Here is a 13,266-nt window from a genome sequence, read left to right on the forward strand (position 1 = left end):
TGTTTTTATGTTCTCTTTTTTTTGTTGTTGTTTTTTTTTTTCATGTTAGACACTGCATTGGTACATATCCTCTAATCTTAAGAAGGTGTATTTTTGTCATTTGCAATTGTGACATGAATTCTACATAAAAACATAAAGTGATCTTAAAGTGATATATGGGGTGTCGATAAAGTACATTTTTTTAACGTAAAAATTTCAGTTAGTGCCGGGTATGCACTGAGAATTTCACTTTCCGCAAAAGAAACAAATTTGACTTTGAAATGACCTTGACCTCCATCCGATGGGGTTATGCGGACTCCAGAGTCGAAGTCAGCGACCCCTAAAACTTATTAACATAGCAGTTTAGTTCTATGAAGCCACATTTTCGAAATTTTACAATTGACATGTAAACCCTTGGTATAGCAACATAAAGTGACCTTGGAATGACCTTAAGTCCTAAAAAAAAATAAATAAAACACATATCTGAACGTAAAATTTTCCGTTCTTTCAGAATCTGCAGTCAAAAATTCATTTTTTGCAAAATAAACATATTTGACTTTGAAATGACCTTGACTTTGACACGACGGGGTGAAACAGACCCCGAATTCGGATTCAGCGACCCTCAAAACCATAAAAACTATAGTCATTTCTTCTCGAACGACTTTTTTCGGGATTTGACCTTCAAATGCCCTTAAACCTGACGTGCTGGGGTCAAACTGACCCCGGATTCGGATTCAGCGCGTCAAAATACGTATGAGTACATATATGTCGTCTTTGGTACAGACCACTTTTTTTTTTTTGTGTGCCTGTGCAATCAAAAGAGCGACGACGCGGGTTTACGGCCGTGTGCCTGCGCACGTGCGGACAATCGCACGGGGGCACGTTACAATAGTTTGAGAAGACTACAAAAGAGGGACTCGCCTTGTTCGCCGATTTCGCCGTGATCGCGGATGATCGCGAACACTTCGCCGACGCGACGCGCACTCGCGAATAGAGAGAGATAAAGAGAGAGAGACGACCTGACTTTGTGAAGGCTGCTAGAAGGAAGCGTTGCTGGTGCTGCTGGCAGGAAATGCTGCGAATGCTGCTGGTAGGAAATACTGCTGGAGCGGCTGTCAGGAAATACTGCTGGAGCTGCTGGCAGGCTTACGGCATGTCCAATTGGATTCCACAATGCCTCAGGTGTCGATGGAAATTCCCTCCGGGCTATACTCTGCTCGACGTGGATTAGCTCCTTTGATTCCGCTTAGCTATTCGGTTTTCTCGCGTGCGCACGCTTAACCATCAATATTGATCCTTATTACTCAAGATCTCGGCTTGAACTCTCATCCCTATCCGTTCGCGCACCGGCTTGAGCAACGCCGGCGGCTTTGCTCTTGCAAGCGGATCGCCGCGGGTCGCTCGCGCTCGCTTACACTTTACTCGCGACGCGTCTATCTCTTTTTTCATCTTGCTACAGTCGTTCTCGCTACTAATTAACTCCCAATAACGATGCCCTGCTCAGGTATTGACCCTGAAATAAAGCGGTGCGAGCATCGGTATCGGTTTGTAATTTCCACCATTCTATTAACCTATTGGCTATTTACGAAATGGCAGACATTGACAAATTTCTTTGCTAATCCTTGATTTTAATTATAACAGTAAGTTTGATGAGTTATATTAATGCCAAATATAACACGTTATGCAGCAATATTAAATGTTCAGAAGGTATTGATTTCCATTTTCAAGGTTCGATTGGTGAACTATTATGCTTTACAGCACGTAAATTAGAAGAAAAAAGAAAAAGTAACAGCTATAACCTAACTGTTTGAATTCTTAAGGCAAACACTTTAAGAATAGAATATTATATGATCACAGGAGCATCTATAAACAAAAAGAAAGTTTACAATATTCATGAATTTTTTTTCAATAGTGCAATCTAAACATAAAATCAGTGAAATTCTTTTATCTGTGATTTGTTAATCAGTTATTATGAAAAATATAAATCAATTACAGTTACATATCTTCGATTAGAACTGAATTTCGATGTATTTTCATGGTGAAGTTGTAACCATCAGATTACATCATAAAAGTGTATAATCTAAATAATTTATAATTACCAAAGAAGCTGTATAACCATTGTGATATGTAACCCAGCTATCAATTTCAGCGAAAAGTGAAAGCATTACATGTTCAGATGTCAATTATTCACGAAAACTGAAAACGTTAACTAGTATATAGATTCTAAAAATTCTAGGTGTAAAAGTAGCTGGTGATAAAAAACAACTTTCATTGAACTTGATATTTCAGACTCTAACAGCTGTCATACTATCGGTTGATCTATCATTTAATAGGTTGTGAGCCTCTTATTAGTGTAACCTCTCAAGGCTCCACTGAGCATTCTCGTATCGATTCTAATAGTTTCATCAGTGATTTATTCTCTCGTCCTCTATGATGGAGCTTTTCTTACTTAATATACTAGACTCTGAGGAGCTGGTTGTGTCCCAACTGCGTATTTCTTACTATCTCTACCTACTATCTCCTAGGCCTTGGCTTCGGTCAAGCCGTCTCGTTCGACTAACTTCACGATAGGACTGAAGAACAGGCGCTCTTGTTAGCGCTGGCCGCAGCTCTCCTTCTGCAGCTCTTAAATTCACAAAGTACTGCGGCCACTCGCAACCGTGCTTACGCGCCCCTTGCGCTCGCAGTTTTTTTTCTCTGCAGTCGTCGGCCGCTCTTGGCTTAACCGATCAGCTCATCCTCCGCACCTTAAAATAGAAAATAGGTATAAGTGTTTATACACTTACATACACACACACTCATTCTCAGTCCGGAACCGGCGAACGATCGATTATGAGAGCCAACGTTACATGAAAAATTGGCTATATCTCAATCAAAGTCAAACTTTGATTTATTAATAAGCTGGATGAGTACACATAGGAGAATGATTTATTAACCATTGCAAATTGTTACTGTAATGCTTACAGATTACTGCAATGTTCCAGTGAACTTGAAATATGATTATTTATCATTAAATAAATTAATGAAGAAAATCTTAATCATAAGTTAAGAAAATGATAGACAACGTCAAAATTGATATTACACATTACGAGTGGCTTACGTTATATGTAACTGTATCGAATGCTGATAAAAGCCATCTATTTGATTTTTTGAAAAATGAAAGAAGCATTTTGATGACCTTGAGCAATTGGCAATTATATGAGTATCTCATTCAACCTACAAATAGAAACCATTTTTGGATGGTTAAAACTACAGAAACATTGGAAAAACTAGGCTGTTATTTTAGCTTTATAAACCGATCGAAAAAATTATCAAGGCATCCAATGTTCATCGATTCAATTATTGCAATATCAGAAATGTAAAACTTAACCTCAATTCCCAGGTTATCCATGTTATCCTAATATTGTAATGTGATTCTTACGTTGGATTCGTAGCAAGACTTATTATTTATTAAAGGTAAGTAACTCTCGCGTCTTTTCAACACTACTGCTCCGCGAAATTGATCGAAAGAGTTTTTTAGTAGAAAATGCCGGGAATCAGTTTTTATAGATTCACACCTGTTGCTACGCTTTACTTTGTAACACGATGGAGAGATTTGTTCAATTTCTAGAGCTTTATATGTAGGTTGGATATCGGGAGAGGATCGAAGAATGATTGGATCCGTTGCTAGTTATGTGTGAGTTCCAATTCGAGTTCTGTCCAGTTTGGAAGTCTCAGTAAGAGTGCCGGCTCTAGCTTATACCTTACATGAGTTGAGCATCGCATTCGAGTCGGAAGTTCGTCGTACTAATTACAGTTAAAGTTGTTTATCTATCTCATAGATATTCAACTTTCTCCAATAATGTTACTGTGTTGCGTAGTTACAATATCGATATAGATAAAAACCAATGTGCTGTATTGTAAATATTCATGCTAATTTTGAAGGTTCGTATTGTGGGAAGCATTCTTAATCAGTGATTAAGCTTAGATTTTCAAATTTACATTACATAGTGATTGATTATTTCAAGTAAAACGAAAGTAAAACGAAGTCTGCTTCTGTTTTTCATTTAATTCATCATAATAATAACATAAAGATTCGCAGTGGACAATGATTTTCCGTTATTAACTTAATTTTAATAATTATTTTTAAAAATTTGCTTTGTAAATTGGGTTATATATACTTATTTCTGTACTTCCTATAATTAAATTCTGTAACTCATAATTTCATAAAAATATACATCTTATATTTTGTAACGTTAGACGATAGTTACAAGAAATGAAAGTCGGAATATACTAATGTGATTATAATATGTATTTAGGGACTGGTGTGCATTAACTACATCTGTAGAGTGAGTGAGAGAGAGAGGGATTGATTGATTAATCTTTATTAAACCATGGGGTAGGACCCCGTGTGGTTGGAAGAAATACACAGTTGACAATATATAATAGTGATAGTGACAATAGCAGTATTGTAAGCGTACAAACGGCATGTTTTAGCAAGCGGATTGTTGCAAGACAGCAGTCGAATCTAGTTGATACATAGAAGTGCAAGGCAGCGCAAATGTACATGTAGAGACTAAGCTAATTATATAATCTAAGAATACAAATAAGAGAACCTCAGAGAGGTGCGCACGAGCTTAATATATAAACTTAATTAACGTAGTGGGAGGGGGCATATTTACAGTTTAGATTGGAGGGAGAGATTTGGTTCATCATTCAGGAATCGATAACGCAAATATCTGCCGCCCACCAGTAGATATGAAGGATTAGGAGCGAACGCAGAGACGTTGTACGGGCGTGAAATATGGGGTAGGTAAGCGAAGGAGGCTGTACTATACCTGTCATTTGCTCCTGTGCAACCCGGATAGCGAATCTGTCAATTTCAAGGAGGAAAAGAAGATCAAATAACCAGTATTTGAATTCAGTGAGTCGTTCCAAGGAAAAAGTGGTCACTGCAAGTTGGTTTAGGAGATCCATACCTCTGATTGCGAATGATCTCTTCCAGGACTCAGTGCGTGGAGCACGAAAGTGGAAGGCCGCGGGTATATTGCGAATAGAGCGGCGGGCGATAGTAAGTTGGTTCAGTAGTGATATGTGGCCAGTCAGATACGACGGGCCATTGTTACAAACGACCTTATAAAATAGTTTCGCGAGGGCTAGTTGACGTGTCGATGAGAGTGTGAGCCAACGTAGTTTCAGGCGGTGGAACGTAACATGAGAGGTGAGGTTATTATTTGGTAGGAATGGGATGTTACCAGAGATGAATCGGACACAGGCATTTTGCGCCACCTGGAGGTCACGAGTACGTGTCTTGTCAAGATCCATGAAGACGGTGGACGAGAAGTTTAGCAGTGGGAGTACCAGTGACTCAACCAAAGTCTTGCGGAGAGCGAGCGACAAAGAACGGCGATAGAACTTAAGAGAGCTGAGAGAGCCGTAAACCTTCCTCACTACGTCTGAAGTATGTGACTTCCATTGGAGCGTAGGAGAGAGGGTGGCCCCAAGGCTCCTTGCCGCCATCACGAAGGGGATCTTATGTCCGTTGACGGTGATGCAAGGCAAACTGGTGAGGTCAAGGGCAGTCACATACAATTCGCTGCCCAAGATCATAGCCTTCGTTTTGGCAAGGTTGAGATCAAGGCCATTGCCCAAAGCCCAATCAGCCACCGCTTGTGCATCTCGCTGGGCCTCCACGATGCCACGCTCAATGTCCCGCGGGGAACAATGCACATATATTTGCGTGTCATCCGCATAGATGATATACTTGGCAGATGACAAGACCATCGGAAGGTCGTTGATGTAGATGGCAAAGAGTAGAGGGCCAAGGACACTCCCCTGCGGGACACCGGTGGAAGCGCGGAGCCACTCAGAGACAACGCCTCCCTCATCTACCACCGCCTGAACGCGATCCGCCAAATAGTTGAAAAACCATTTGAGGACTTTGTCGGAGAGGTTTATATTGCGCAGTTTAGTGATCAGTCGCAAGTGGCAGATGCGATCAATGGCTTTTGAGAAGTCAAAAAGCACAAGGATGGTGAGAAGCCTATTTTCGGTAGCAAACCGAACATCGTCGAGAAGACCAAGGAGCGCGGTCTCGGTAGAATGTCCCCTTCTAAATCCGGCTTGGCGGGAGTCGAGCAGGTGATGCTGCTGAAGGTAGGCTGACAATTGACGATGGACGAGGCGCTCGAAGAGCTTCGAAGGCTCACACAGCTTAGCAATAGGTCGTGTGTCCGAAAGGGGGGTAGGAGACTTCACTTTGGAGAGCGGGACAATTTGCGTGCGCTTCCAGAGCGTGGGGAAAAGTGAGTTGGCAATTGAGTGATTAAAAAGCATGGTGTAGTACGGAAGGACAGTTTGCGAAACCATCGAGAGCATTCTCAGCGAGATCCCGTCCTCTCCTTTTGACTTTGAGTGGGCATCCGCGAGAACATCCTCCACGTCCTTGACTGACACCGGGTTTAGATTGAATTGGGGAAATGAGAATGAGCGAGAGAGTGGTATCGATGTGAGATTGTCGTAGCAGGAAAGAGTAATAGGCGGAAGCTGGTTAATGATTTTGGCGAAGTGACAGTTTAACGCTGTGGGTGAGAAAAATGATAGTGGAGACGGCATGGATTTTTGTGCAATACCGAGACAGGGAAGCTCTCTCCATTTGGTCTTGGGATCTGTGGCAGATGCAAGTTTGGCCGAGATGTGGTTATTTTTTGCAGTGTCAAGCTGGTTTGAAACACGGTTTCGAAGGTCTTTGTACCTCCGAATGTCACCTGGAAGCGCAGTTATTTTTGCTCGCTTGTACGCCGCCGTGCGAGCACGCATGAGGATGCGAATGTCAGCTGATACCCACGGCTTAGCCTTGGCAGACAGTTTTGTCTGGCGAACCGGGGCAAGGTTGTCGAAGGCTTTCAGCACGGCGTTTGAGAGGAAGCGTTCGAGTGAATCCAGGGACAATTGACTTGGGTCAGTAAGAGTAGTCTGCGGTGGTGGATACTGTACGGCAACGCCCTCGGCAACCAGTAAATTTAGCTGTACTGTGTCAACACTTTTCAGTTTGCGAATGAAGATGGTTTTCGTGGCTGAGGGGGGAACCGTGGCGTAGATAGAAAGCTCGATAAGGTCGTGACAGTCAATAAATGGGGCCGGCGTTTTTGAAAAGGAGTGGATATCTGTGTCATTTTTAATTAAGAAGAGGTCCAGAAGAGTGTGAGAAGCATGACCATCCTGGAATCGATGACAAGTAGGCAGCATGGAGACGACTTTTAAGGCGTAACGCTCGATTTGTTCTCGGAGCACGTTGACGTAGTGTAGTGTGTGCGATAAGAGATTGCAGTTGAAATCTCCACAAATTATCACGTCATGATAATTTGGGAGAAGAGGGACAATGGTTTGGAAAAAATTCAGTGGAGACAACGCAGACGGGCGACGATAGACTACAGCAAGTAGAAGTTTTGCATGTTGTTGTAATTCCACCACCAAAAATTCTGACGCATTGTAGTCATCAGGATGCGATTTGGCAATTATGCGAACGGAGAAGCTGTCACGAATGTAGAGAGCAACACCACCACCTTCCATGGCTGAGCGATCATGTCGAAATAGGTTGAATCCAGAGAGAGAGAGAGGTGAGAGTCAGCCACAGTATCCTTTAGGAACGTTTCTGTGATGGCAACAGCGTCATAGTGTGAGTGGGATACTCTGTCCTCAAGAAGGGCGAAATGGCCGCCGTGGTTCAGGCGGTTTACATTTGCATGTGCTACACAGAAAATGGGAGGGGGGGCAACAATTGAGGGCTGTATTGACCCTGAGGGTTAATCAATGGTAGGTGGATTTCCCATAGTGCATTCAGTGGGAAGGGATGCATCATCTGCGATGTGGGAAGGTTGACGGTAGTTCGTCCCACTTGAGAGTGAAGGCTCCGCCGTATCCATTGCCAGTGAAGACATTCGAGGGGCAGCATCGGGACTGATGCTCGGATGATTTAGAAGTGGGGGTTGGCCAGTGTGAGAATTGGAGGATGCTGTAACAGCGGATGAGGGATGAGCAGGCAGAACGGGGAGCAGATGCGGACCAGAGTTTTGCCCCGTTTTCCGGCCACGGTTTTTCTGCAAGCATTTTTATTGGTGCGTGGCTTGCAGGTGCGGTAGCTGGGGCTGTTGGAGTGGCTGATTCTGGAGTTGGGCATGGAACGTTTGGGGCTGGTGATATTGTTGCTGCAGGGACGGGGGTTGTTGATGAAGCTGTTGAGACAATTGGGGTGGCGGATGCTGTAGTAGCTACTGACTATGCAGAGGTTCCTGTTGTTGCTGCCGTTGAGGTGGTTGCTGCTGCTGTTGCTGTGGTTGCTGCTGCTATTGCTGTGGTGGTTGTTGCGCTTGTTGGTATTGTAGTAGTGAAGGTAACTGATGCGGGTATTGATGCTGATTACTTTGTGGTTGCTGCAGTCGCTGGGACTTTCGTGGAATGAATGGTCGAGAGCCACGAGTAGGGGTAATAGCGTTGAGTGAGAGGTTTGCTGAGCGATTTTGATTTTGATTGGGGGGGGGGGAGACAGTGTAGATCCTCCTCGCAGAGAATCGGCAAAAGCTCAGAATTAAATGTCGGTCGCACGAAGATACGCAAATTGCGGACTACAGGACGGAGATAGCCAAGAGATGTGCAGGCAGCTCTAGCTTTTGTGAGGAGATCGTAGATGACTTTGGGGTAGACTGGGCGCACGTAGACAGGGGTGCTTCCACCGCACCCAAAAATGGATAGGGCGGTGAGCTCACGAATACGAGCTGTTGCAGCGATAACGCGATCGCGAGAGGAGGTTGATGAGAGGTAGAATGAGAAAATGATAAAAGGGGGGCATGGGTGAGAGGACTCTGCGGGGGCGTCAACATTTTGTTGCGCATTTTGGTAGCGGTTTGGCTGATCCCATTCTCGGGTGGCCTCGATAGCAGGCATGTCATGGCCGTGGCCAAAACCAAGAGCGCTTAATATGTAGCGAGCGGCATCATACAGCGAGCCATTAAACTGCGAGGGGAGCCCGCGAACCATAACCTCTGGGGTATCAATGTGTGCAGCAAGTTTATTGTTGATATCATTTTGTTTGACGGAATGCTGGAGAGTGGAGCTGATAGAGTTGATATCGCTTCTGAGGTCTTGGAATTCCTTGAGGAAGCCAACAAACCAAGTAGGTGGTTTATCAGACATGATTGGCTCAGATGTAGGCTCTACCTGTATAGTCTGGTGAGAGGCAGTAGAGGAATTCTCCAACGATGCAGGCGAGGATCTGTCTACAGTTGTTGAATTGCGGCGTAACAATGGAGGACCCAGGCAATGGAGTTTCGGTGCGTGTAAGCTAGACAGAGTGGGCGAGGCGAGCCGCTTCTTGGAGAGATAAGGTAAGAGGGACGCACCAGCGGCCGGTGGACCTACTGGTGAAGACTGGGGAAAAGCCTCGACGACAGACGCCAACGACGAGTCGCTGCTACTTGTATGTTGATGACTCCTGCAGATGAATGGTTCAGATCCCCTGGGACGCAGTGACGGCGATACACAGTCGATATGAAGGAGCGCGTTACATTCAGTGCATAAAAGAGTATTGTCAATACGGCGCAGGGAAAACAGGCATTTAGCGCATTGACTGGACATAGAACCAGGCCGGTGTAGACAGACAGGGGAAAGCTACTTGAGCGAGAGATGCTGGCAGAGGCAACAGTTGATTGTCCGAACGTGAGAGTTTGACGAATTTCGAATTTCGCGGGTGATTGCGTGCCAAGCAGACTCTAGCCAGCAACTTTGCCCAGCTGAACAGGTATACAAACGTACAAGCAAAATGTAAACATAAACACAGTATATGGAAACTCAGCAATACTTATAAGAACGTATTATATGAAATGCACGATAACGCAAGGGAATACAATAATGCAAATTTATGCAACGCATATAAGGATGCAGATAGGCATGCACGAGATTTGTGTTTTTTCTCTCTCTCTCACCAACATGTAGGTAGAATACAGTCGAGAACAGCTACGGCAGGTTGGAGCAAAGTCGAGTGTGTTCAATGAGTGCAGCAGCAACGATATGCAGCTAGTGCAGTGGACGCAGATGAGAGCGTAGTGTGTAGTAGCACAGATGAAACCGTAGTGTGTAGAAGCGTAGGTGTGCTGAAGCGTGTGTGTGTAAGGCGTTATTGCTTAAGTTTGTAGGTTATGTTGTGTAGCCGGGTATTTAATCGCCTCCGCGGCTCGAAAAAGGCAATAAAAATTGCGATTTATTGCCCAGGCATAAGAGCCGCAGTTGGCGAATACCCTGCAAAATGAGTTTTCACTCCAAGAAGGAAAACAAAATGAGTAAGGCAGAGTATTAACGGAGCGGAAGAAGAAGGTGTTGTACGTACCACAGAGAGAGAGAGAGAGAGATAGAGAGAGATCACGTAAAAACAGAGCAAGCAACGTTGTTATAAAGTTAAAAATACGTATTCATTGTGTGCATCAACGCTATCCATTGAAAAAAGGAGTGTGGTGATACATAGGGTAAGCGAAGATGCACTGTAGAATCTAAATGAACTCGGATCTGGCTTTTGAAAGAGCCGTTACTTTTTTTCGTGTGTAATGCTCGGCATTACCAGGCTTATCTTGAGAGCACTATATTATTTGCAATACCTCAGGAAAGTCATCTCCATCCTTTGCCACCCATAACCAACAGAATAATTATGCCCTACTTGCGCTCTAATAGAAACAACCTTCTATTTTCAAATTCGTTCACCCACATCCGACAGAATGACGTTACAAGCCGGTGACGCGATCCGACGGAAGGCGAACTACGAGGAGAGCAGCTGAGACGAGAGAGAACATTAAAAACCGTAAGCGCTCTACCTTGCACCGACATCGCTACGAAGCGAAAAACAATGCTAATTCATGACTACGCAAATGACACTCGGCGACCGCGGAGGAGTAAAAATAATTGGAAAAACGATGACAAATTCGTCTAAAATATGAGACGGCTGAACTCGCGTACTCACAGGGAAAGCATACCGGCACTCGCTGAAAAACTGCAAAAGAACGAGCAAAATCACTGGAAAATCCAACGTATCGGACACTTACGCGCCACACACACTTTTTTCTGGCGCCCAAGGTCAAATCGATACTGCAGTTGACGGAGACAAGCGATCGACAATCAGCTGGCATCGATTGCTCATACGAGAGTGGTTCCAGAAATACCCGGCGTGACCTAGAGATGGGAGTAGTTGTTTGAAAAATACCACTGTTTTAGAAAGTAAACAATCTATAAAGTATATGTTTCAACTTTCAAGATCCCACATTGTTTAGTCGTTGTTTGGCAGCTATTAATAGCGAACGTTGACAATGAATTTGTGAAAATGGAAAAAATTGGTCATCGATATGTGATACAATACCTTTATTTGAAAGGTCTCAGCCCAACCAATATAAAAGATGACCTAGATTCTACTCTGGGTGAATCTACTCCTTCGTTTACAACAGAAAAACATTGGGTTTGCGTCCGAGCTGTCAAGACGAGTATCGCAGTGGTTGACCAAATGAGGTGACGACTCCAGAAACGATGAAAAAAATCCACAAACTGGTACTGGTTAATCGTCGACTGAAAGTGCGCGAACTAGCAGACATAATAGGCATTTCAAAATGCGCAGTACATCGCATATTATCTGAAAATTTGGACATGAGAAAGCTGTGTGCAAGATGAGTGCCACGTCTGCTCACACACAAACAAAAACCGTGTCGTGAGGATGTTTTAATTGAGTGTTTAGCGGAGTTTCACAATAACAAAGCAGAATTTTTACGCCGTTTCATAACCATGGATGAAACATGGGTCCATCATTTCACACCCGAGATAAAAGAACAAAAACAATGGACTAAAAAGGGAGAACCGACTTCAAAGAAGGCGAAGACCGTTCCATCTGCAGGCAAGATCATGACGTCGGTTTTTTGGGATGCGCGTGGAATAATTTTCATTGTTATCTTGAAAAAGAAAAAACTATAAACGGCGAGTTTATGCTAATTTATTGCAACGTTTGAGTGAAAAAATCAAGTGAAAATGGCCACATTTGGTTAAGAAGAAAGTGTTGTTTCATTAAGAAAATGCACCAGCTCACAGATCCGTTATTGTGATGGAAAAAATTAACGAATCAAAGTTTGAATTGCTACCTCATGCACTCTATTCGCCAGATTTAGTTCTGTCGAATTATTATCCGTTTTCAAATTAAAAAAAATGACTCAGTGGGCAAATATTTTCCAACGATGAAGAAGTGATATCAGCAGTTAGTGGCTATTTCGAAGAAAAAGACAGTTCCTATTATAAAAAGGGTATCAACCTCATTGAATATAGATACATTAATATCTTTTAACATATTAATCTATTTTCCACAGAGTAGGATAGTATTTTCTAGAAGAATATTATGCCTCATTACTAGAGCGATTCATGCTATACTGAAGGAAAAGTACCTCTATTTGACAAAAAAAAAAGTTATTTTCCACCTACATACTCGTAATGCACCAGCTCATATAATTTCCATTGCAACGGTCAAATTATTTGATTTACGCTACGAAATATTTCCTCATCCACCTTATTCTTCAGATTTGGCTACTTCTGATTATTTGTTGTTTCCTGATATGAAAATTTTGGTTGTGGCTAAAAGATTTTCATCTAAGGAAAAGATATTGCTCCAATAAATGAGTATTTTGAGGAGTTTGTTAAAAATTACTTTTCAGAGGGCAAAAAACAGTTCGAACACCGCTATAATAAATGTACGAGGTCTATTCAAAAAGTATCGCAAATTTTGTATGTTTTCAAAAATTATTTATTTATTCATGAATGTATATTTTATCTCCTTCAAAGTAATCCCCCTCGGATATAATGCATTTCTTCGAACCTTCTTTTTCCTGGCGCCTTCTTTCCAGTCCTCAAAGCACTTACAAAAATCATTTTTTTGCTATCTTGTTCAGCTTCTCCTTCGACACATAGGTCCTTAGCAGCCGGAAATTTGAACAAAAATGACGACAAAAAGTGGCAACGGGGTTTCATTTGTTATCACAAAATATACTAAAATTTACTGGAATGAAAATCGGCGGAGCAAGGATATTTGTTTTTTACACAAATATTGATTTTTTTCATGAATTAATTTTTTTCATATATTTAATATTGCATAGCTGTCGATAATTTCGAAGAAAATATTGTTTTTAACTACGAGCGTGAATATGGCAGTAAGCAAAAATACTTACTTTGTGTATCTAACAAGGAAGGTACCCGAGGTGTACCTCACCGATTTTCTTGAAATTGTGATATGTTGTA

At 42.6% G+C, this 13,266-nt stretch overlaps 1 protein-coding gene across 1 annotated transcript; it reads right to left on the reverse strand.

The window, feature by feature from the left end:
- Positions 1-428: 428 nt before the first annotated feature.
- LOC131674814 (uncharacterized) lies at positions 429-7,530 on the reverse strand. Its single transcript, XM_058953646.1, has 2 exons — positions 5,549-7,530; positions 429-435 (listed from the first exon to the last, which is right to left on the reverse strand). The coding sequence occupies exons 1-2, from the start codon at positions 7,528-7,530 to the stop codon at positions 429-431; spliced, it is 1,989 nt and encodes a 662-aa protein (XP_058809629.1).
- Between the last annotated feature and the right edge of the window lie 5,736 nt (positions 7,531-13,266).

Source organism: Phymastichus coffea, unplaced genomic scaffold (genome assembly GCF_024137745.1).
Source record: "Phymastichus coffea isolate CEN01 unplaced genomic scaffold, Cenicafe_Pcof_1.1 PCOF00308, whole genome shotgun sequence".
Taxonomy (NCBI): domain Eukaryota; kingdom Metazoa; phylum Arthropoda; class Insecta; order Hymenoptera; family Eulophidae; genus Phymastichus; species Phymastichus coffea.